The sequence below is a fragment of the Xenopus laevis genome, chromosome 2L (genome assembly GCF_017654675.1).
Source record: "Xenopus laevis strain J_2021 chromosome 2L, Xenopus_laevis_v10.1, whole genome shotgun sequence".
NCBI lineage: Eukaryota > Metazoa > Chordata > Amphibia > Anura > Pipidae > Xenopus > Xenopus laevis.
In genome coordinates, this window is record NC_054373.1 from 179218924 (window position 1) to 179243531 (window position 24608).

Here is a 24608-nt window from a genome sequence, read left to right on the forward strand (position 1 = left end):
GGAGTGCCCCAGGTGTCAGTTCTCTCCGGCTGACTTCTTCCATATGGTGTGGGAGTGCCCCAGGGTACAATGTTTTTGGGGGAAAATAGCGGGAATTATCCGAGATAATACTGGATTAGTCCTTCCAATGGACCCCTTGGTAGTTTCTAAATCAGGTCGAGGATCTCTCTCCTAGGAGGGCTCAAAGAACTTTGATTATCATCTTATGTATGTATGCCAAAAAACTATAGCAATTCATTGGAAATCAGCTGCTGGGCCGCGTGTTGAAACTTGGGAGGCACTGCTTAATAAAGCTATTCCACTGTATAAACTTACGTATGTGAGAAGGGGCTGCCCACAGAAATTTAAAAAAATATGGGCACCATGGGTGGACCTTGAGCCCTCTTAGGGGATATTCTCTGATACCCTATTGCCTCTGACCCCTCACCTCGCACCCTATTTGTGGTACTCGTATTTAGTTACTTGATTTTCAACGGAATGCAATACAAGTAGACGGACAGCGACTCTATGTTTTATAGGGTATGAGGACACCGCACTGTTTCTTATTGATTTTTTCTTGTTTTTTCTTTTTCTGTTTATTCCTTACTATTCCATTGTGTAGATACTGCCCCATTACATTTGTTATGTTGTATATCACGCAAATGATGGTCTGTTTTATGGTGCATTGCTCTGTACACATGTATACTCAATAAAGGAATTGTTAAAAAAAAAAAAAAATATTCTCAGACCAAGTCCAACATACATTTCCAGACCAAGTCCAACATACATTTCCAGACCAAGTCCAAAATACATTCCCAGACCAAGTCCAACATACATTTCCAAACCAAGTCCAAAATACATTCCCAGACCAAGTCCAAAATACATTCCCAGACCAAGTCCACCATCATTTCCAGACCAAGTCCAAAATACATTCTCAAACCAAGTCCAACATACATTTCCAGACCAAGTCCAAAATACATTTCCAGACCAAGTCCAAAATACATTCCCAGACCAAGTCCAACATACATTTCCAGACCAAGTCCAAAATACATTCCCAGACCAAGTCCAACATACATTTCCAGGCCAAGTCCAAAATACATTCCCAGACCAAGCCCAACATACATTTCCAAACCAAGTCCAAAATACATTCTCAGACCAAGTCCAACATAAATTTACAAGCCAAGTCCAAAATACATTCCCAGACCAAGTCCACAATACATTTCCAGACCAAGTCCAACATACATTTACAAACCAAGTCCAAAATACATTTCCAGACCAAGTCCAACACAGTCCCCTTGCTTCAATGAACCACCTCACAGCCTCTCAAATGTCTTGCTACCCCCCCAGGCATAGCTTCCACCCCCAGCCTCTATTATTCTCCTCATATTTTGGGTCTCCTCTAGCATTCTGGGAGATATGTACCTTTTTCTCAGCCACTGTGCCACAATACATTTCAAGTCCAACATAGATTTCCAGACTAAGTCCAATATATCTTTTCAATTCAAGTCCAACATACCTATAATACCAATTTATTGTTAAGCTTTGCTATTCCTTAAAGATTTCTGAAATTCCAGACTATGTAGGTAAAGTTAATAAGAATACAATACAATGGGTACTTCTTGATTGTATCTATTGTACTAGTTTCCCAGGAAACCATTCTATGCTAGGCAATATCAGACTTTCAACAGCATTTTAATTGGACATAATGTCACAGCAGGATATGCACCGTTGTACTGACATTACACTTTACTGGAACATTATTATTACACATAAAGCCAAGAAGCCAGTCAACATTAACCATCCACAAAATAAATCCAGCCTAAACAATTTTCTGTTACCTTTGTACTCAGGCAAACATTTGTGGCATTATTTCCTCCAAATGTGTTTTGCACTTGAGCAATCAAACTGAAAAGAAACACGTAGATTGCTATTTTTGTACATAAAAGTAAAAATGATCTGTTCAATGAACTATGGAAATGTTCTTTTTTTGAGAACCTCTTCTGGACTACAAAGATTAGTAGAGGCAAGCATGGTGGGTGATCATTGTGTTGTGTTGTGCCCATTGAAAATATATCTCTGTAATGGAAAAATTGTAAAGATCTGAAATTAAATTCTGAATTAAAGTGGTTATAGTAACTAAAGGTAACCATTTTAGGTCAACACTATCCAGCATCTATTTGTTGAGACTCTGGGAACTAAAGCTCTATAGTTTTGTGGCCATGTCACAGAACAGACATAATGACTACTGAGGCAATGTCAGGGCTGGAAGCAGTTACTATATCGACAGACAATTGTTAGTCTAGGGCAGTCCAGTTTCTTATTATTATCAGACCAAACAAAATTGCACCTTCTATGAATGCAGATGGTTGAAAGCTAATAATATTTACTGTGGTACGAGCTAAGAAGGCCAACACCATATTGTAGTAGATCAGGCACTCAAAGATCAATCTTCTAGACAGACTTGTAAAATGATTAGTAATTTATTAGGTACATCAGGATACAAACTTACATGTTTCGTGTCTCACAGACACTTAATCATAGCTTATGATTAAGTGTCTGTGAAATATGAAATGTTTAAGGCTGTATTCTGCTCTACTACAATACGGTGTTAGCTGCTCCCTTAGCTGGTGGTGCACCTGGACCTCTTCTACAACTTGGTGAGTTTAACGCTTGAGACTTGAGAATTGAACTAAGATGTTCTAACTAGTTGTTACTGGGCCCCATAGCAAATTCAATTTAGGGCCCCAAAATATTTATAAGTTGGCCTATTTTACCAAGATATATAAAAATTGCTCATTAATTAGGGTCTCACTGGGCCCCCTACACTCCTGGGCCCCCTGCAACCGCAGGGTCTGCTTCCTCTATAGTTACGCCCCTGGATGTTCAACCAGGTTTGAGTCAGTCGTCCCATATGAGTGTTTCCCAGGTTAATTGGGAAGTAAAAATCTTCTCAAGGGGCAGGAGTCATTAAAACCTTTGCATGCTGTTCCACTAAAAAGCCAAATACATCATCTTTGGTTGATGTATTAACCCCAAATATCAATGGGGCTGTTTAATATATCTATTTCCCAAACAGTCTTGATGATTTTCTTACAGTTTCTGAGATATCTATTGTGTTATAACACCACTTAGAAAGATCCTGATGTGAATAAGTTAAATTAGTTACCCAAGGTGAGGTTGAGCTAATTCTCTACTTAAAACCAATTACCGATCTCTACTAAAAACCAATTATTTATAATATTATATGCCCAACATATTGTATACAATGCTTTACAGATACTGTATTATTCTTTCTTTACACTAGTCCCTTCCCCATTGGAGCTTACAGTCTAAGGTCCCTATACCATTCACAGTAGAATTAATTAATTTCAACAGGAGCCATAAACCTGATTGTATGTTATTTGACTGTGGGCAGAAATCTAGACAGGTCACATACTGTACAACCTCCTTCCAGAAACAGCCCAGGACCCCAACATTTTGTTATAAATGCTAACCACTCGACCACCATGATGCCCACAATCTAAATAAATAAACCTAATGAGAAAACAGTTTCATTAAACACCACTACCAATTGGGTTTATTTATTAGAATTAAGTCTTTGTGATATTGGTCTTAAAAACTCAATCCTGGTGATGGTTAGGTAAAAAATGGTTAAGAACCTCCTAGTATATTCCTGTCTCTATGTAACGCCCTACATCTGTACAGTAAATTAGCAGGATAAAGATATCCCCCTGATGGAGCATAATGCAGCCTGTATTTACTCACACACTGACAAGTGTTCAGCATCATCCCGCCCCAGGGAATCCCAGGGAATGGGCTAATTTTGCAAAGTTCATCAGTTCCTTTGGGAGCAAAATAAACAAAGAGAATTGTCAAAATTGACAGGAGCAAATGGCCTTTTTCAGCACCAAATGAACAGCAAATTGTCAGAAAGGTGCAATAAAGAGCTTGAAAAAGCCAAGTTAATGAAGTCCACCAAGTGTAAAAGGTAGAAGTGAGTCTGCGTTGAACATGCTTTCTCTGTTATATAGAGATAAACAAACTCCTTGCTGATATGTAGGTTATTTCCACAAACAATGTAGAGCAGAATGTTGGAATAAACAACCATTGGAGCCTTCCATGTTATTGTGTTTATTGCTGGATGTTTATATTGGATCGGCATGAAGTTTATGTTACCGCCCAGTAAAGGGGCCCTAGACATAAATACAGTGTCTCATATACACGTAGGCTCTATATGCATTTGTCGCAGTTCTTGGTGTCTTCAGAAGGAAGTGGTTCACTGCTTAGATATTTATTGGTGAATTAGGATTCAGATTGGTCAGTGTTTGGGCAATTCCTTGGAACACTTGCTAATTTGAGGGATTTGCTGTAGTCTTACTTATGGCAAAGAATCTCAAATAGAATAAAATAGGGGCAATATGCTTTTGCATTTTGCTACCTGCCCTGCACTGTGAGGAATAGGAGAATGCACAAAATATACACCCTCCTGCCTATACTCAGAAATGGCACACATTTAGTTATGCGAATCAATGTTATTTATTGAAGGTACTTGAAGTATACTTGCACCTAAAGAATTGGTTGTTGACGTATTAGAAGCTCTGGAAATGACAACGCCCAAACAGCAAAAACTTGTATCCAATTCATGTCAAAGCACATGCGTTATTGCAGGCATTTTATTGCATCGGACACAATTGCACCAAGCTCATTGTTCCCTCATGGCCCCAGTTGCACTAGAATTTTGAGAAAAAAGCTTTGCGTGGTGGGTAAAATAAAACTTCACTGAAATTGCACTTCATACACTTGTAAAGTAGCCCTATTACAACCTTCAAGACCTAATTCATTTTTCATTACAGGACAACCAGAATATCTATGGTAATTTGCTGACCTGGAATTGCAGGAACCTTCCTCAGCATTACCTAATTGGTTAGGAGAACTGTAATTTCGCCATTGGCGTGTTCAGAAATCAGAAAATCTGAAATCAGATCAGAAATCCAAAAGAGTCTGGAATTACAACCACACCAGGTAAATGGAGCATGCTAAGTTATAGGGGATCTATTGTGTGTCTAAGGGATTGTGTGTCTAGTAAATAAAATAATCAGTTCCCAGTTCAGATGCGGCCAGAGGTTTTGACATGTTGGGTGCAACTGTACTTCAATTATGAAAAGAAAGCAGCATTATGGGTAAAAAATGGGCATGTCCAATATTGCACTTTGCACACTGCACTTGCAGTCATTAAATGAGCCTTAATTTGCCCCTAAGGACATCTAAGGGGGTTATTTATCAATGTCCAAATTTTTCTCTATATTTTCTGCTACAAACTCCGATCAAATACACTCGGGTTTTGTATGCTTATTTATTATTACATTTTCCCAAAAATTTGCTTTGCAGGAAAAAATCAGATTTTCATGATTTTTTCAGATTTTTTCATCTGATTTTCACGAATTTCACAATTTTTTTTAGAATTTTCACCATCAACAAAATGGCGCTGTTTTGCGAATTTCCCACGGTTTCGAGAATCGTGGGAATTCACCACAAATTTTTTGACGCCGCCAAATTTTTCGGAGAAGCGAAATGCCCCTAATTCGCCCATCACGATCAAAATCCGAATTTATCATAATATTTTGTGCTACAAACTCCGATCAAATCCACTTGGGTTTTTTTGCGCTTATTTATTATTACATTTTCCCGAAAATTTGCTTTGCAGTAAAAAAATCCGAATTTCACATTTTTTTCGGAATTTTCACCTGAAAACTCAAAAACTTCGGGGTATTGCACGAAACCCAGCACACATCAAAAAATCATTGGGACTTCTCCCATTGACTTATATGCAACCTTGACAGGTCTGAGATGCAGGAATTTCAGATTCAGACTTTTCCACCCTCAAGGTTTAAAAAAATTGTGATATTTCTGATTTTAATAATCAGACTTTTTTTTATTATTTTTTGTGATTTTTGCATTCAGAGTTTAGTAAATAACCCCCTTAATGTTTCAGGGAGCTGTATAAGTAACCACCGACTGATAGCAGGTCACCTTCAGATGAACAACTGGGGCTCATTTATAAACACTGGGCAAACTTACAGCCGGGCAATAACCCATGGCAACCTATTGCAAGTTTCCTTCCATTGTTCTATCTGCAGCTGGCTGGAAAACTTTAATTACTGATTGGTTGCTGTGCAGATGTAAATGTGGCCAGTGTTTATAAATGAGCTGTTACTTTACTCTACATTTGCTGGTAATCATGCTGGGGAGATAGTATGAAAGCATTCAGGACTGTATAGCTGTGCTGTAGGATGTCCACTATCAATCCCAGGTGACTCATTCAAGCTGCCTCACTTTAGACTTCATCAGAGAATTAATAAACATAGAAAAGAAATATACACATAAGCTAAAGTGAAAATGCATTATATCGCCTATAGATTTATAATCACAAGTGGTTACTGAAAGCAAACCCAGAAGATTCTGGGTGAAAGGAACATGGAAAAACGAAATGGCTTGATTAAAACAGCTGCAGCTGCATTTAATTTAAGAGCAATCTTGCCCATAATGATATGTTCCACCACTGGCTTGTTTGTGTGACATGAGCACAGCTGTTCCCAGGAATGGGGTTTATTTAAATACATGCAGCTGTACTTCAGAATAGCAACATGGATATATATAAATAGATATAGTGCAAACTCACGGATTAATACGTCTGGATGCCTTCCTTCCTACTTTCCTGTCCTAAATCTAAATATGTTCTGCTCCATCGCTCAAGGTCACTAGATGTTAGTCTATGAATGGGAGAGGGTTATCGCCTGTCTGAATGTTAACTGCTCTTTCTACATTTGTTGTTCATGCTTATAATTCATAAAGAACTATGAAATACAAGGTTGAGAAAGGTCTAGTTACACCTATGACCCAATCGGCAGGTTGAATTTCAGTTGTTTGAAAGCAAAGATCTGGTTGCTGTGGGTTACTAGACCTGGGCAAACTCTAAAATACTCTACTCTTGAGGAAGTGCATTGGTGATACACTTCCTCAATAAAGAAATGTTGCAGCTACAAATGACTGCTTGGACTCATCCTAAATTTACAATTTTCTTTGGTAATCCACTTTGGGATATTGGCACAGGATAGCCCGTGGGATGAGTAACTTAAATCAGTGAGCTACTAGGTTGTGGTTAGAGAGGGGTGTGTTGGCAGGCTAAAAAATGTAAACTTCAGTTTGTATGGATTGACATAGTAGAGTTGGGTCTTTGGAGGTCTCACTGGGAAGCATAGATCCCTCACCAGACACACATGTGCTGGGGGTAGTGGGATTGTCCTCTTTAGCATCAAGGTAGACTTCTGTATTACCTGTGTTTCAGTATCTACAGAAATGGGGACCCTACATTCTAAGAGTCTTCTGTAACTACAGCTTCATTGAGACTGAGGTTATGGTCTGAGTGGAAATGAGAATGGACAAGGTATGGCCAATAAACACTCAGGTTTAAATAGGGCAGTGAGACTGTACCCCCTGAAGGATCCCAAAGCAACACCTGGAGGGTCCCAGTATGAAGGCTAGGTTGCTTGAGAAGAATGCCTCTGTGCTCTACAAAAAAACTAATGAATACCCAGCTTGAAGATTCATTAAGGTGAGATTTAGATTCTTCGATATTCTTAATATCTGTGAATGAGGACAAACTAAACAACATTTCATCACTGTTTTAGGGAGATCAAGACCTTTAGATTAATCACAACATTAATATTTATTTTGCCAAAAGCAATGAGGCATTTTGCTGGTTCCTGCTTTTACTCTATATTGATTGCCTCCAAAGGTAATATTAGATGGCTCCTTTCATATTTCTAATTCACCATCTTGTCCCATCATTGGACAAATAATGAAGCTGTGTCTGTTTGTCTTGTGCACCTCTCCTTGATTCTGTTTGTGTTCCTGTTGAGTTGTTGATTCATTTGCGGTGCACTTGTCCTTGACTTTGCAACTGGCTTCCATCTCATTTCTCTCTGTTTTTAGAATCTACCCCCTTAGCCTTCTAATCACCACTGAAGAGAAATGTCACTACTTCACCGCTGGAAAGAAAATAGATAGCGAGATGGGTGAAGGCAAGACGACGGCTCAGAACAAAATCATTTATTAAGGAAGGCACTTCAGAGTGACCAGCGTCACCTTCGGTAGAAAACATGAAACTGGAAGAACATGATGCAAGAGCGTTTTATTGAAATAAAGATGATCACATCCCTGAGACTAAGCACTGGCTCCGGATTTTCTTGTCTGAAAAATCAAAGGCCACTCAGGGCTGGGAACTGCTTCTGTCTCTTAACCCAATGCTGGCTGTTCAGTCTCAATTAAAAGAATACACCTATTAGGCTTGAAGTTTGATTTTGTTGCATACATTTTCATTGTGGAGGAAGCATTTGTATCTACATAGGTTGAATCTGATCTCTGTAGAAGCGTTTGTATTTTGATGTTCTGAGTAGGAGAATACCAGTAATGGAACCAAACCATATTACGATGATCAAGCACATAAAATGTTATGTATATAAGTTCTGGTCCACAAGGCTGGACGGGTAAGGGTGAAGAGACCCCAATTGCCTGCCAGATCTCCTCCATGGGGGTGATATCTCATATGAATGCCAGTGTCAGGTCAAGTTCACCACAATTCGCAGCCCAGAGCCACCCATGCCACTGTTGCTTTTCCCCAGGATAACGGAAATGGGTGGAAGAGAAGAATCAGAGTTCTCTGTAGTGGATGCTAGCCGGGTGGCCTTAACAGAAATAGTCTCCACATTAAAGTAGTTGTATGTAATAAGACTGGGGCTCAGCAGACCAAGTTGTCCTCAGTTTAGCAACATAGTTACTTTGATACTTTTCACCAGTGTGAGTGAAGCTGTGGCCCTACAGTGTTTTAGGTTCAAGCAATGTGCAAAGTGCAATTTTAGGCACAAATCACCACATGTTTTACCCACATTGCAGCATTTCCCCAGAATTCCAGCATAACTGTGAACAAGAGCCATATTACTTCTGCTGCAATTGCACCAAATGCATCAATATGAAAGCCCTTCCAAGTCCACAGTTTTTTTGTGAATTGGTTGTAAATTATGATTGCGTTGGGTGCTGGGCATTAAAATGGCACTAGCTTGTGATTCTTTTGAAACACAGCATGTGGCTCCAAACAAATTTCCAAGATGGCTGCTTAGCTATCGATGGACTTAAGAAGTATTGAGACTGATTTGTTTTTATGTTAAAATGTAATCAAATATAATAATATGACCCAAAGAGCTAAAATGGTTCTTCATGTCAATACTATTAGTTGGGAAGAAAGATGCCATAGATTGGAAGGTTGGTATTTTTTCAGAAAAAAAGATGGCAACCTAACCCTTATTTTGTGGAAACTGGATTAGTCACCTGGCAATAGCTAATGAATAAGCATATACCCCAATAGCTCCGAACCCATTGGTATGATTCACCCATAGGGCAACTGGACTGAGCTCTTTGTAGAAGCAGGAAAGATGGAGGCTGTACTTCCACTGCAGTAAGGAACATTTCAGGGGTCTTTCCTAAGTTAAAGGAGAACTAAACCCCCTAATCCATACAGCCCCTACCTACTACCCTAGAGCCCCCCTCCATGCTCCCCCCCACATAGTTCATTACCCCTGAAAAAGTGTCCCAAATACATTGCTCACGTATCGGTGCAGAAGAAGTGCAGTGGAGCTCATGGGCGCCATCTTCTGGATCTAAGAGGGGGGAAGCAGGGAGGGGGAATTTCTAGTAAGTAGGGACTTTTCTTATTGGGGGGTTTAGTTCTCCTTTAAGAAGCACCTAACTGCTGGTCTGCTATGTTACAATGTGCTCAATACATGCAAATATCCAGTTTAATTATAAAGCTTATAAGGAGAAACCTAAGAGAGGCCCATGAGTAGTGATGGGCGAATTTCTCCTGTCCAAATAGTGTTGAAAAGCCACGGTTTTGACACAATCATATTTTCCGACGTGTGTCCAAAATTTTTTGATGCCGGCAAATCTTCGCTGACGAATTTTCGTACGAGTTTCACAAATCATCATCATCATCATTTATTTATATAGCGCTGTCAAGATACGCAGTGCTTTACTGCAGTTATAGCAAACAGGGAATAAATGGTGGATATCAAACAAGGATTACAGAGTACAATAGGGTTAGAAGGACCTAGAGATTAGAGTTTACAAACTAAAAGGTTAGGGTACAATTGAGACATTAGGATTATATAAACACTTTGTCATTTTTGATACAGCAATGATTAGTTAAGGTACATCGAATAGGCCTCTTTAAACAGATGGGTCTTTAAGCAGCGCTTGAAAGTTTGGAAAGAAGGAGAAAGTCTTACAGCTCGAGGCAGAGAGTTCCAGAGAAAAGCAGAAACCCGAGAGAAGTCTTGTAGACGAGAATGGGCAGAAGTGACCAGAGGAGAAGTGAGGGGAAGATCAGAAGCAGAGCAAAGGTTGCGTGAATGAGTGTATTTGGAGATTAGAGATGAAATATAGGGAGGGGCTTCATTATTAAGGCCTTGAATGTGAGTGTTAGTAATTTGAATTTGATTCTAGAGGAGATTGGGAGCCAGTGAAGGGACATACATATGGGAGCAGCTGATGTTGAGCAGTGAGATAGAAGATGAATGAGTCTAGCGGACGCATTTAGAACAGATTGGAGTTGTGAAAGGTGACTTGTTGGAATACCTGTGAGGAGTAGGTTGCAGTAATCAAGGCGGGAGATGATGAGAGACTGAATCAGTGTTTTAGTTGATTCTGAACTAAGAGAAGGTCGTATTCGAGCAATGTTGCGCAGTTGAATACGGCAAGATTTTGCAAGTGTTTGAATGTGTGGTGAATGTATTTGCCGGCGCCGAAACACGGCAATTTGTACCTGCCGAATTTATTCGCCCATCAATATCCATGAGTTTTCACTACATGTCACCGATGACCTTGTTAGAAAAGGTCTACCACACAGTACGTCACAGTGCATGAAAGTAACAGGAGAAATGTTATAAAAAGTGAATACTTTCCTACAGGTCTACCAATTAGCAGGTAGCATATCGGACTGGTTGGATTACTAGACCTGGACAAACGTTGTTCCTATTATTACATATATTTTGTGTTAAATATAATATAATCTCTAATTTGTGACTGTGAAAACTATGCCGTCTCCCAATAGAAAGATAGGAAGAAAGGGTATATAGAAACCAGGGCAAAATGCTTGTAAATTGATGAAATACCATATTGAGCCAAACCAATTTTTTATTTGGATGTGCTCCTAATTGATTTCTTTATACAATAGATCATCTTGCCGAGCATGCAGGGCTGCAAATATGACTATACATAAGTTTTATTACTATTTGCGGAATCAGTAAGTCATTCAGCACCAAAACCTCTAATTGACACTTGCCTATTATTAATATTACTCACAGATGCTTTTTCTCAGGATAACAATAATGTTACCAATGACACAAGGAATGAATTAAACATTACAGCATTGCTTGTTTTAATTTAAAATCTGGCAATATTATTATTGATATTGTTATATTACTTGTCTTTCCAATCAATGTCCTTTCCTATTCATTTTCCAGTTTGTCATTCAACCCACTATCTGATTATGTCACTCGTTTAAAGGATTTATGTAGTAAAAATCACAAATTATGCACCGGGTCTAGTAAATCACAGCAACCAATCAGATGTTTGCTTTCACACAGGACACTGGTTTACTTTTGGCTGCTAAACTTCGCAACCATAATCACATAACACCTTCCAAGCTAAATTTCTGTAGAGTAATGAGTAACCCTTAATTTAATTACAGGTATGGAACCTGTTATCCTAATAAAGATCTGTAATTTTGATCTTCATATGTTAAGTCTACTAGAAAATCATGTAAACATTAAATAAACCCAATAGGCTGGTTTTGCTTCCAATAAGGATTAATTATATCTTAGTTGGGATCAAGTACAAGCTCCTGTTTTATTATTACAGAGAAAAAGTATATAATTTTTTTTTAAAAGAAATTGGATTATTTGAATAAAATGGAGTCTATGGGAGACGGCCTTTCTATAATTTCGAGCTTTTTGGATGATGGTTTTCCAATTAATGGATAGCATACCTTTACCATAAGCCACAGTTGCTGCTAAGACCCTGATGCAAACTGGGGCTCTAAATCAATCAATCTGTTTATTGGTTGTATTATTCATTATAGAATAAAGTGGATCTTTCATAATATGGCCCACTGTGATGGTCTCCTCAAATACACTTAAGCTAGCTGTAGGACGTCTCATGCCAGGTTATTATTGACTAAAAGAGTGGTGGAAAGAGTAAACCTGTCTATACAGCAGATTCAGGTGCTTCTCTAAAAGAGTTTAGAACAATATACAACCTAGTCTTTCTGCTCAGCCTAGTCATCCGGGACTCAATCCATCAATCAGGCAAAGAAACCAAAAAGAAAGATCTTTATCAATCTTTTATTTACTGAAGTAGTTGAGGACATATTATCCTGGCCCCTCATAACTAGTCCAAGAACCAAGGAAGAGTTGCTTATGCCTCTAGGGTTTATGGGATTTTATAATCACTGCTGAAATGATGAAAACACAGAGAAATAACACTCCATAAATACACAAAGATCAAACCTGTCTATACAGTAGGATGGAGGTACTTGGGTTAAAGAGTTGTAAAATGGTGCTGTACATGATGCTTCTACTCAAGGTTCTGGACTCAATCCCTCAACCAGCAGTGAAGAAAGGAAAGAGAAAGATTTGCACAAATCTACTGGAGGGATTAAAGGAAAACTATACCCCCCAAACAATGTAGGTCTCTATTAAAAGATACTGAGTAAAACAGCTCATGTGTAAAACCCTGCTTCATGTAAATGAACCATTATCATAATAATATACTTTTTTAGTAGTATGTGCCATTGGGTAATCATAAATAGAAAATTGCCATTTTAAAAAAATAAGGGCCGCCCCCCTGAGATCGTAAGATTCACTGTGTACACATACAAACCACATGTAAGGTCACATGAGCCAATTAACAGACAGAGTTCTGTCTTTTGCTTCCTCACTTCTTCCTGTTACAGTTTAGTGTTGTAGTATTTCTGGTCAGGTGATCTCTGAGGCAGCACAGATAGAGTCACGAAATGGTGGTTCAAGGCAAGAGATGTAAAAGGGCAATATTTATGTAAATATATATTCCAGTTTGGTAAGATTCTTTAATATGTCATTCAATTTGATATAAACTATATGTTGCTTAAGTATTCATTTTGGGGGTATAGTTTTCCTTTAAGGACACCTTTTCCCGACTGCCCCAAGGATAATTTAGAAACCACATTAATAAGTCAAAGAACCAAAGAAGATTTGCTCATGCCTCTAGGGTTTGTGAAATTTTTTCTAATTGCTGCTGAAATGACAGAAACACAGAGAATTGACACCCCATAAATATACAAAGATCAGGCCTGTCTATACAGTTATATTGAGGTAATTGCATATAAGAATTTAAAATAGTGCTGTGCAACATGGTCCTTGTACTAAAGGTTCTGGACTCAACCGGTGAAGACACCAATGAGAAAGCTCTATACAAATCTCTTATTTACTAGAAGAACTGAGGACACCTTATCCTGGAAGTCCCATGGATAACTTAGACACGCTAATAACTAGTCCAAGAACCAAGGAAAAGTTGCTCATGCCTCTTAAAGTTTTATGAATTTTTTTAATCACTGCTGAAATAACAGGAACACAGATAATTGACCCTCCATAAATATATGAAGCTGCTGGTTATTTATCACAGATGCACAAAACCAACAGAACAGATAAAAACACAGCTCCTAAAATAGCCATTAGTAATTATATGAATGAGATCCCATTCAGTGGTTAATATATCCGTGAAGCCTACAGCTGCAAAAAGGTCAGACTAGAAAGGAAAATGAATTTAAATTTTACTTGTCTTCAATAAATTAACCATGGCCAGTGGGCTGTTACTAATGGGGGACAATTCTGTGTGTTTATCTAGGCATCGAAAGTAGGGACATACTTTAAAGAATACATTGTCACCAGCTTAAACATTTTCTTTTATGCCACCAAAAAAGTAAACAATTGTGTAAAGTAGAATTATTTGGAGTGATGTGGCGATAGATGGAAACCTACAGCACTGCTCTAGAACACACCTTAGATCCCCAAGGTCCTATTGAGGATAAAATGTATTGAAGAAAACATAAGATAAAGGTGTGATTTAAGACCAGGTAATTAAAAAAGTATACAGTTTTATTACACATCACACAATATTTCCATTTAAAATCTGGCCAGCCAGGAACACAATAAATAGCGATTAAAAAATATATATATTCTTCAGGTAGCTGGTCACTTGTTTAAAATCTTAAATAGATATTTTTCACCTAGGTAGTAATATGTGGTTACCCCATTTTTTGTAGTCACAGTTGGGCAATGTAAATAAAAGTCAATTAAAAGTCCTTCAACTTGGAAAAACGTGTGTGTGGGTTGTAGTTCTCCAAATCAGCCATATTGGTATATTAGTATTTAAACAAGATGAAAAAACTGAGTTCTCCAAATTAGATAGATATGTATGGTGTGAGTTACAGTTCTCCAGTGATGAAGTACACGGTAACTCTCCCAGTGGGTTGACAGGATATTGTTGTAGGATATGAATAAGAGAGATTTTCCAAAGGGGGTTAACTGGGGCGTCCCCCTCACCCCATTTTTAATCGCTATTTATTGTGTTCCTGGCTGGCCAGATTTTCAATGGAAATATTATGATGTGTAATAAAACTGTATACTTTTTTAATTACTTGGTCTTAAATGGAAAAAAAAAAACCTGGAAAAAGTTCAACTGGGGCAGGTGCTGGTGTTAATGATGCCTGCAAAAATGAGGTTTGATCAGTGTGCATTTTCTGGCCCCAGGTTTAATCAGTAATAAATTCTATGACTGTGAATACATCTTTAACTAGAGGAAATTTCAGTTACACGCACATAAACACGTCAAGGTAAACCTCATGTGGTGCTCCTAATTATTACATGTAATGGCACAACCTTCTTAACCAAATCTCCTGGGAAAAGTGTCTCAAAGGCTGATCCTCCCCTACTGTCAGATTTGGAACTTGGGTTAAGGTGGCCATACATGGAGAGATCCGCTCGTTTGGCGATGTCGCCAAACGAGCAGATCTCCCTCCGATATGCAATATACAATATCGGGCTGATCCGATCGTTGGGCCATAGGGCCCAACGATCGGATCTTATCGAACACGAACGGGCGGTCAGATCGCGGGACCGCATCAACGAACAGATGCGGCCGCGATCCGACGGGATTTTTAGTCCCATCCGATCGAGATCTGGCCGACTTTCGGACAGATCTCGATCGGGGAAGCCTGTCGGGGGCCCCCATACAAGGGCCAATAAGCTGCCGACTCGGTCTGTCGGCAGCTTTTATCGGCCCGTGTATGGCCACCTTTAGGCAGACCTCCCTACGGAAAACTGGAGCACAAATGAAGAAAATACTTCATTTATCAAAATACAATGGTCTATCAATAACGTCTCCTTGCTTTTCTTCTTATCACACAGTGGTCTACTCATGCCACTAACTCCCTTAAATAGTGGTTATTGTGTAAATAGTACAGGGCATGGGGGCACAGATTACTACTTATGCCTACTACTCACTACCACATTCTCTCTAGCTTGGATCTAGCTGTAACTTTTCATACTGAAGGGAGACTCCATTCTTAAAGCATAGAACCCCATGGAAGTTTGACTTCCTTCCTGCAGAATAACTCCGCTGCTTTATATAAATAAAGAATAATAATAAAACAGATACATATTGTGCTAGGTGTGCCCATTTTTCTATCCATTTTGGCCAAAAACAAAGCAGAGGTTCTGTCTTGCTTTGTGTCAGGTATCCTAGAACTTCACCATGCATCTCATCAAGGTTCTTGCAAGACACAATTACTGTTTATCTTAAAGGCTTATTTAAATTATTGCTGCTGGGGGGGGGGGATTTGAACCTGCGACAGACACGAATATGAAACTGTTTAAAGTCTATGTAAAATATAAAATTGGATTGTAATACAGGGGTAATTATGTATTCCTATAAATCTCAACCTGAGCTTGGACAGAGCTGAATTGAACCCACACCGAATTTGTATTGCGCCTTTCTAAGCAGAAAGCTACTAAACATAACACGCAGCTTCCGTGGCATCAGCCAACCTGAAATAATTGCAATGACTGAATTAATCATCACTAACTCATTAAGGTTGTATTCCACTTTGGAAAACAGCTTCCTGTCAAGACAAGATAGAGAACAAGCCCAGGAATGCAAATACTCTGATAAGAGAGAGCAGTCCCAATACACATGTGTACATAGTATCAGAGAAAAGAAGCCAAGCAGTACATGTAGTGTATGACAAGATAACTAATGTGCTCTCTACTGAATAACTACCAGCTAATTCATAATGGAAAAGGAAAGCCTGGGGCAGTCAGCAAACACTGGCTGTTCAGTTCTTTAAAGTATGACGCTGCAATGCAAAGACTTCTATTGTAGCACCTAGTTCCAATCTCTCCCCAGTTCTAAGAAAGATTACAAATTATAGATACTGTTATGTAGTGCTACGTCCCAAAGCAATAAGACAAGTAGTCTCTACTGTTATTAATGTGTTTCACATATTCCACAATCTCCCTCCAGATGGAAAATAGTGGCATGTCTAATCAATCTTTTTATTACAAATAGACTTCTCTTGTGGTACCTAAAGTAGGTGTAGGGATAATCTGTGGATGTGGGATAGCAGGTATAGTAGGTAGAGATTGTGTCTATAGTAACAGTGGATAATAGTCTCTGTAAAGGGAGTGTGACTGTGGGATAGCAGATATAGTAGGGAGAGATGGTGTCTATAGTAACAGTGGGGATAATAGTCTCTGGGAAGGGAGTGTGACTGTGGGATAGCAGGTATAGTAGGAGAGATGTGTCTATAGTAACAGTGGATAATAGTCTCTGAAGGGAGTGTGACTGTGGGATAGCAGTATAGTAGGGAGAGATGGTGCCTATAGTAACAGTGGGGATAATATGTCTCTGGGAAGGGAGTGTGACTGTGGGATAGCAGGTATAGTAGGGAGAGATGGTGCTCTATAGTAAAGGTGTGGAATATAAAAAGTCTCTGGGAAGGGAGTGTGACTGTGGATGCAGTATAGTAGGGAGAGATGGGCTATATAACAGTGGATAATAGTTTGGAAGGATGTGACTGTGATAGGTTAGTAGGAGATGGTGCTATAGTAACAGTGGATAATAGTCTCTGGGAAGGGAGTGTGACTGTGGGATAGCAGGTATAGTAGGAGAGATGTGTCTAGAGATGGTGCCTATAGTAACAGTGGATAATAGTCTCTGGGAAGGGAGTGTGACTGTGGGATAGCAGGTATAGTAGGGAGAGATGGTGCCTATAGTAACAGTGGATAATAGTCTCTGGGAAGGGAGTGTGACTGTGGGATAGCAGGTATAGTAGGGAGAGATGGTGTCTATAGTAACAGTGGATAATAGTCTCTGGGAAGGGAGTGTGACTGTGGGATAGTAGGTATAGTAGGGAGAGATGGTGTCTATAGTAACAGTGGATAATAGTCTCTGGGAAGGGAGTGTGACTGTGGGATAGCAGGTATAGTAGGGAGAGATGGTGCCTATAGTAACAGTGGATAATAGTCTCTGGGAAGGGAGTATGACTGTGGGATAGCAGGTATAGTAGGGAGAGATGGTGCCTATAGTAAAAGTGGGATAATAGTCTCTGGGAAGGGATAGCAAGTATAGTAGGGAAAGTATAGTTACATTCCAGTCCCTAATACTGTTAATGGTGAATTCAATAAAAATAATAAAAGAAAAAAATCCATAGTGTGTAATAAATGTTCAGATTGCATTTCTGGAAGGATTTTGGTTATATGTGTAACTAGTAATATTTTACTCTTTCCCACAGTTAAAAGATTTGTGTCTGGTCCCTTGAAAAATGGACTATAACAATTTTTGTATCTAACAGAGTAAAGCATATGAAACAGAGAGCTATAAAGTGCAGAGAACTGTCAGGGCTGTGTCTTTGCTGTTTCACTGGGCACAGTAGTACCGGTAACACAGAGTTCCAATTTTCAAGCAACTGTAATAAACAATGATGGAGATCTGTCGCCAATGCTCAAAAGTTCCAAAAATGAATACACACTTGACTTGCTTCTTCTGTTTTGCTGATTGGGACAAATGTCTGTACAACGGCTCATTACGTTCTGTGAATAATCATTTATGTTCTTCAAGCAATGGATAAAAAGGCAAGAAGTAGACAGAAGGACAATATGGAGACACCAGGGCAAATTGATGACAGTAAGTCAGATGGAGTCAGTTAGAAAAATGCAGACAGAAAAGCAAGAAGGAGACAGTAGGGCAAGATGGAGACAGTAGGGTAAGATGATTACAGTAGGTCAGACGGAAACAGTTAGAAAAATGCAGACAGAAAGGCAAAAGGAGACAGAAGGACAAGATGGAGACACCCGGGCAAATTGATGACAGTTAGTCAGATGGAGACAGTTAGAAACATCCAGACATAAAAGCAAGGAGACAGTAGGGCAAGATGGAGACAGTTAGACAAATGCAGATATAAAGGTAAGAAGGAGACAGGTAAGATGGAGACACCAGACCATATGGCAAGATGAAGACCAGAAAGCAAGATGGAGATGGTACCACAAGATGGTGACAGTAGGTTAAGATGGTAACCAGTGATGTAACTATAGAGTAAGAAAATCCCGCCCCAGGGAACAAGGAGGTCCAGGATGCAGGGTCTGCTTTCTCTAAGTTACATGCAAATCTCCCTTCTGCTGCCTCTCTCCTTATTGAGAGCTGGCGGGGAGCATCAGGAACCTGCAAACGGGGAGCAGGCAGGCGTTGCATTGGTATTGGGGGGCAGATTGAGAGTGACTGTGACAGTCCTTCTGCTGTCTCCTGGGCCCAACCACCAATAAAGACATCCATGGTTCCCAACCACATGTGTCTTCCCTAATAGTCCCTTTCATAACAATATGAAGAAATGTTCCAGAATATAAAATAACATCATTCTAAAAGCCAATGAAACATTAAATTTGGTTTGGATGGATGGATGGATCCAGAATTTGAGTTAATACCCCTGTTTATTAAGTTTTGAACTTTTATACCACATACAGCATGTTTAGTTGGCTTTGTTCAATTTGTCTATGACTCACAAAATATTCCACAAAAGATTGCAGAAGCCAAACCAAACTATAATTTGCATATGCAAACTGGAGAACAAGAAAAAATTGAATCACAAAAGAACAAAACAATTGTGTTCTGTTAAAGTGGCCAGACACGGGCAGATTAAAGCTGCTGATATCAGACCTTTAGACCAATTTGGCAACGTATCTGCCCATGTATGGGGGCTTCCGACAGCTCTCCCTGTTTGTAATCTGGCCAAAAATTTGCAAGATATTGATCGGGCAGGTTTGAATTTTCCAGCTAGTTGATAGGGTCCTAAAACCCATCGGTGCTCATTGTCATCTGCTCGTTTTGGCTTATAGTGTATGGCCACCTTTACGCAGAGCATTAAAGTCACTTGACTCAAACCTACGCCAAGAACTGAATCCTGGCTTTGGTGCATCCCTATTATTTTCCGCCTACTTATTAGGGAGTGTCGCCTATCACCAAGTAATTCTACAGTAAGAAAGAGACTGTGCCATGGTATCTGAGTTCATTTTCTCCCTTCTTTAGAGATCCAGTCAGCAGTTGTCTTTATATAACTACAACCCATTATCACAGGGCATTGAGTTCACTTCCAAAACCATTTCTATTAATGGCCTATTGTAATTACCTGCAAAGTCTGAGATTGTTAAGTAAAGGTGGCCATACACGGGCCCCTCCGATCAATATCTGGCCGATTCAATCGATTTTCCCTTGCGAGCGTCGACTGCATTGGCTAGTTGATACCCATTGCCATCATTATAATCCGATTGTTTGGCCCAAGGGCTGAACGATTGGATTAGCCCGATATCGCCTTGCCTTTGTAAGCATATTGGGGAAAGATCCGCTCATTTGGCAACCTCACCAAGCGAGCGGATCTTGTAGTGTATGACCACCTTAACTCAGATCTCTGAGAATACCCATCAGTTCTATGTGAGTATTTTTAATACCATACTGTGTTCTACAGTCTACCTCGTGCTCTACCATCTTCTTCTGCCTCTCCACACATGAGTAACATGTTGCTCTCAGTGGCCTCAAAGCAGGTGTTTATTTTTTAATTCCAGGCTTGGAGACAAGTTTGGTTGCATAAAAACCAGGTGTCAGGGGTGTGACTACAGAGGAAACAGACCCTGCAGTTGCAGGGGGCCTAGGAGTGTAAGGGGCCCAGTAAGGCCTTAATAAATGAGCAATTTTTAAAATATATTGGTAGGTGAGGCCAACTCATCAATATTTTGGGGCCCTAAACTTTGATTTTTTAATCTGATGTGGGGCCCAGTAACATCTAGTTACGCCACTGCCGTGTGTACTGCCAAACAGAGCCTCTTGTAGCTCCACATAGTAAGTCCACATAGGGCCTACCAAAATGGCCAATCAGAACACTTTATTTGTATCGCTCAGGAACATTTTTCATGCATCTGGGGATCCCCGCTCTACACTGACACTTCAGTTAGTATACTGTATATTTGGTTGTTTTCAGAGACAAAATGTCACTATAAAAGTGAGCCCCTTTTCCCTTAGTCCAAGGATGACCATTATATATTCCTTCAATTGTTGGAGTATACTGATAATTCTAGTTTAACAACAGAGGCAGGGTCACGGGTTAGATATTCTTAAACCAGCCATTCCTCAACATTGTGGGTGCAATGTCATTGGGCTCAGACTAAAGGCCAGTTAGGAAGAAATTTAGGGAGAATGTCTATTTGATCTTTTTTATTCTTTTTATTAGTTTTAACAATAAGGAAGCTTGTTATTTTACCAATACATTTATCACAGTTTAAAGAAAACTAAGTTATTTAGTAATATGGTGAAATTGAACAAGTTAATTTTAAAGATCTAATACGTATATAAGGTGTAGCACAAACATATCTATCTAGACCAATTTTAAATACTCCTGAAAAGCTTAGATTAATGTTTAATGTATAGGTATGGGACCTGTTATCCAGAATGCTTGGGACCGGGGGTTTTCCAGATTAGGGATATTTCTGTAAATTGAATCTATATACTTAAAGTCTGCTAAAAATACATTAAACATAAATTAAACCCAATATGATTATTTTGCCTCCAATAAGGATTAATTATATCTTAGATTGGATTAAGTACAAGCTACTGTTTTATTATTACAGAGAAAAATCATTTCTAAAATGGTAAATTATTTTATTAAAACAGAGTCTATGGGAAATGGGCTTTCCATAATTATGATCTTTCTGGATAACAGGTTTTATGATAATGGATCCCATGCCTGTACACTGTCGCAGAATGATGGAAACAGCAAAGATTTCATGTATTCGTGATGTACCAAGGGACCCCCTGACCACTAAGTGCTGGACCTTCAAAATAGTTATTTGAAGATTTGAAAACCATGTTTTTAGACCGAGAATATTCAGTAGTAACTTGGAATACTAGTGAGCCTGACTGCTTGGCTTGCCATGGTTAGTAGAGGGTTACAATGGGTTCCATCAGTCTAGAGAGACTAGGGGAGATTTGGGGTGAGTGCTTATTTGTACCCTGGGTACCCCTGGAACTATAGCAGGGTGACTGTTACCCCAATGTTTCTATATATCTGTAACCTTGTTATGAGCTAAGGGGGCCCAGCCTGAAGGCCAGTTAGGGGGAGATTTGGGGTGAGTGCTTATTTGTACCCTGGGTACCCCTGGAACTATAGCAGGGTGACATTGTTCCCCCAATGTTTCTATAAATCTGTAACCTTGTTATGAGCTAGGGGGCCCAGTCTGAAGACCAGTTAGGGGGAGATTTGGGGTGAGTGTTTATTTGTACCCTGGGTACCCCTGGAACTATAGCAGGGTGACTGTTACCCCAATGTTTCTATATATCTGTAACCTTGTTAGGAGCTAAGGGGGCCCAGCCTGAAGGCCAGTTAGGGGGAGATTTGGGGTGAGTGCTTATTTGTGCCCTGGGTACCCCTGGAACTATAGCAGGATCACTGTTACCCCAATGTTTCTATATATCTGTAACCTTGTTAGGAGCTAAGGGGACCCAGCCTGAAGGCCAGTTAGGGGGAAATTTGGGGTGAGTGCTTATTTGTGCCCTGGGTACCCCTGGAACTATAGCAGGGTGACTGTTACCCCAATGTTTCTATATATCTGTAACCTTGTTAGGAGCTAAGGGGGCCCAGCCTGAAGGCCAGTTAGGGGGAGATTTGGGGTGAGTGCTTATTTGTGCCCTGGGTACCCCTGGAACTATAGCAGGGTGACTGTTACCCCAATGTTTCTATATATCTGTAACCTTGTTAGGAGCTAAGGGGGCCCAGCATGAAGACCAGTTAGGGGGAGATTTGGGGTGAGTGCTTATTTGTGCCCTGGGTACCCCTGGAACTATAGCAGGGTGACTGTTACCCCAATGTTTCTATATATCTGTAACATTGTTATGAGTTAAGGGGGCCCAGTCTGAAGGCCAGTTAGGGGGAGATTGGGGGTGAGTGCTTATTTGTGCCCTGGGTACCCCTGGAACTATAGCAGGGTGACTGTTACCCCAATGTTTCTATATATCTGTAACCTTGTTATGAGCTAAGGGGGCCCAATCTGAAGGCCAGTTAGGGGGAGATTGGGGGTGAGTGCTTATTTATGCCCTGGGTACCCCTGGAACTATAGCAGGGTGACAGTTGCACCAATGTTTCTGAATATCTGTAACCTTTTTATAAAATACAATAAGAGGGTTTTGTATTGTCTGAAAGACTTTACAGTTGACTGGTTGAATGTATTGTCATGGCTGATAGTTGAAGGATTGCTATGCTTAGGCTAGGCAGCATTAAACAACTAAAATATCATGAACTAGAATCACAAAACAGACCAGTCCTAATACTTGACTTAAAGAGTTAGGAAACTGAGAACTTACTTTGGGTCATTTCTTTGCTGACATTTTGGGAGAATTTCGGTGCCAGCGGGGTGACGGAACTCCAGCAATTCAGAAAATCTTTCTGTTTAGAAGAAAATGAATTTCTATTATATTTTAAAATACCTGACAACAAATACATAAAAACAAAGCAAATTAAAATAAGACCATTTTTACTAAGATGTTCCATTCATAGGATTGGAACAGAAACAGCACCAGAATCGGATTTGTACTGGAAATGAGACATTGACATATATGTGGAAGAACCTTTATGAAGCTGGTATAGCTCTATACATTTCTCCCCATAAATTAGTCAATAAAGTCCCTTGAAATATATATCACAAACATGGGATAACACGTTTCTTCCTTTTGCTGAGTACATAACTAAGGTTTGATTAAAACAGAACCAATTTGCTTACCATGCCATTTATCAGGCAAGCATTTGAAGAAATAATATGAATAATATGTAAGACATAGAGAGTTACAATTACAGGACTACACTTTGGTTGTTTCCGTCTCCATTTTGCTCTGCTGTTTGCATCTTGCCCTGAATTCCCCCACTCTTCCTACCCACAACTGTTACAGGGCTTCATCATGTACTTGTCTCAGACAGTAGTTCCCTGTTAGGGATGCCACCCAGCAATTATTACACCGCCATGAGACTGGGGTTCGAACTACCCCTGATCCATCCGTTTAAACTCTTGATCCACATGAATTCCAGATTTAAACTTAGCAACCTCCCATTGACTACTTTGGCCCACCCTCCATGTATTCTATTCACACCACCATGTTGTCATTTCCCATCCACATAATGTCACCACTGTGTGCCTAACATGTAAATCCGAGCCTGCCCATATAGATGGAGAAAGGTGGTACCTCCCACACGTGTTATATCATATTGGTAGGGCAGCTGTAAAAGGCCCAGTAATTGCTGGGGCCCTCACAATCAATGTTCAGTATGGCTTAGGGCAAGTGTCCCCAACCTTTTTTTTACCCATGAGCAACATTCAGTTGAGAAGCAACACAAGCCTGAAAAAGTTCCTAGGACGGGTCCAAATAAGGACTGTAATTGGCTATTTCGTAGCCCCTGTGTGGAGTGGCAGCCAACATGAGTCTCATCTGGTTTTTGTGCAAACAAAACTTGCCTTCAAGCCTGGAATTCAAAAATAATCACCAGCTTTGAGGCCACTGGAAACAACATCCAAGGGGTTGATGAGTAACATGTTACTCCTGAGCCACTGGTTGGGGATCACTTGGCTTAGGGGTTTCAAATGCTTGCACATGGGCAGGGTGGCCAACTCTGTTCAGACTGAAAAAAGACTGCTCTTGTGTGTGTAATATATATATATATATATATATAATATATATATTATATATATATATATATATATTATATTATATATATATATTACTGTATACTGGTAGATCAGCACTTTGTCCATTTCTATCCACTTCTTCCTTGCCTTTAAAGAGGTTGTACAAATATCCTAAGAGACTTAAATATATTTGTGAACCAAACAGGAGAAACAACATTTTACCGCCGATGCCAGGATCAAGTACCTATAAAGCCAAACACAATAAGC

At 39.6% G+C, this 24608-nt stretch overlaps 1 protein-coding gene across 1 annotated transcript in view; it reads right to left on the minus strand.

Moving 5' to 3' along the window:
• LOC121400067 (NADPH oxidase 4-like) overlaps positions 1 to 24608 on the minus strand; it is a 128209-nt gene that overhangs the window by 23988 nt on the left and 79613 nt on the right. The window contains 1 exon segment of the mRNA XM_041582725.1: positions 23029 to 23110. Coding sequence (XP_041438659.1) covers positions 23029 to 23110 — 82 coding nt within the window.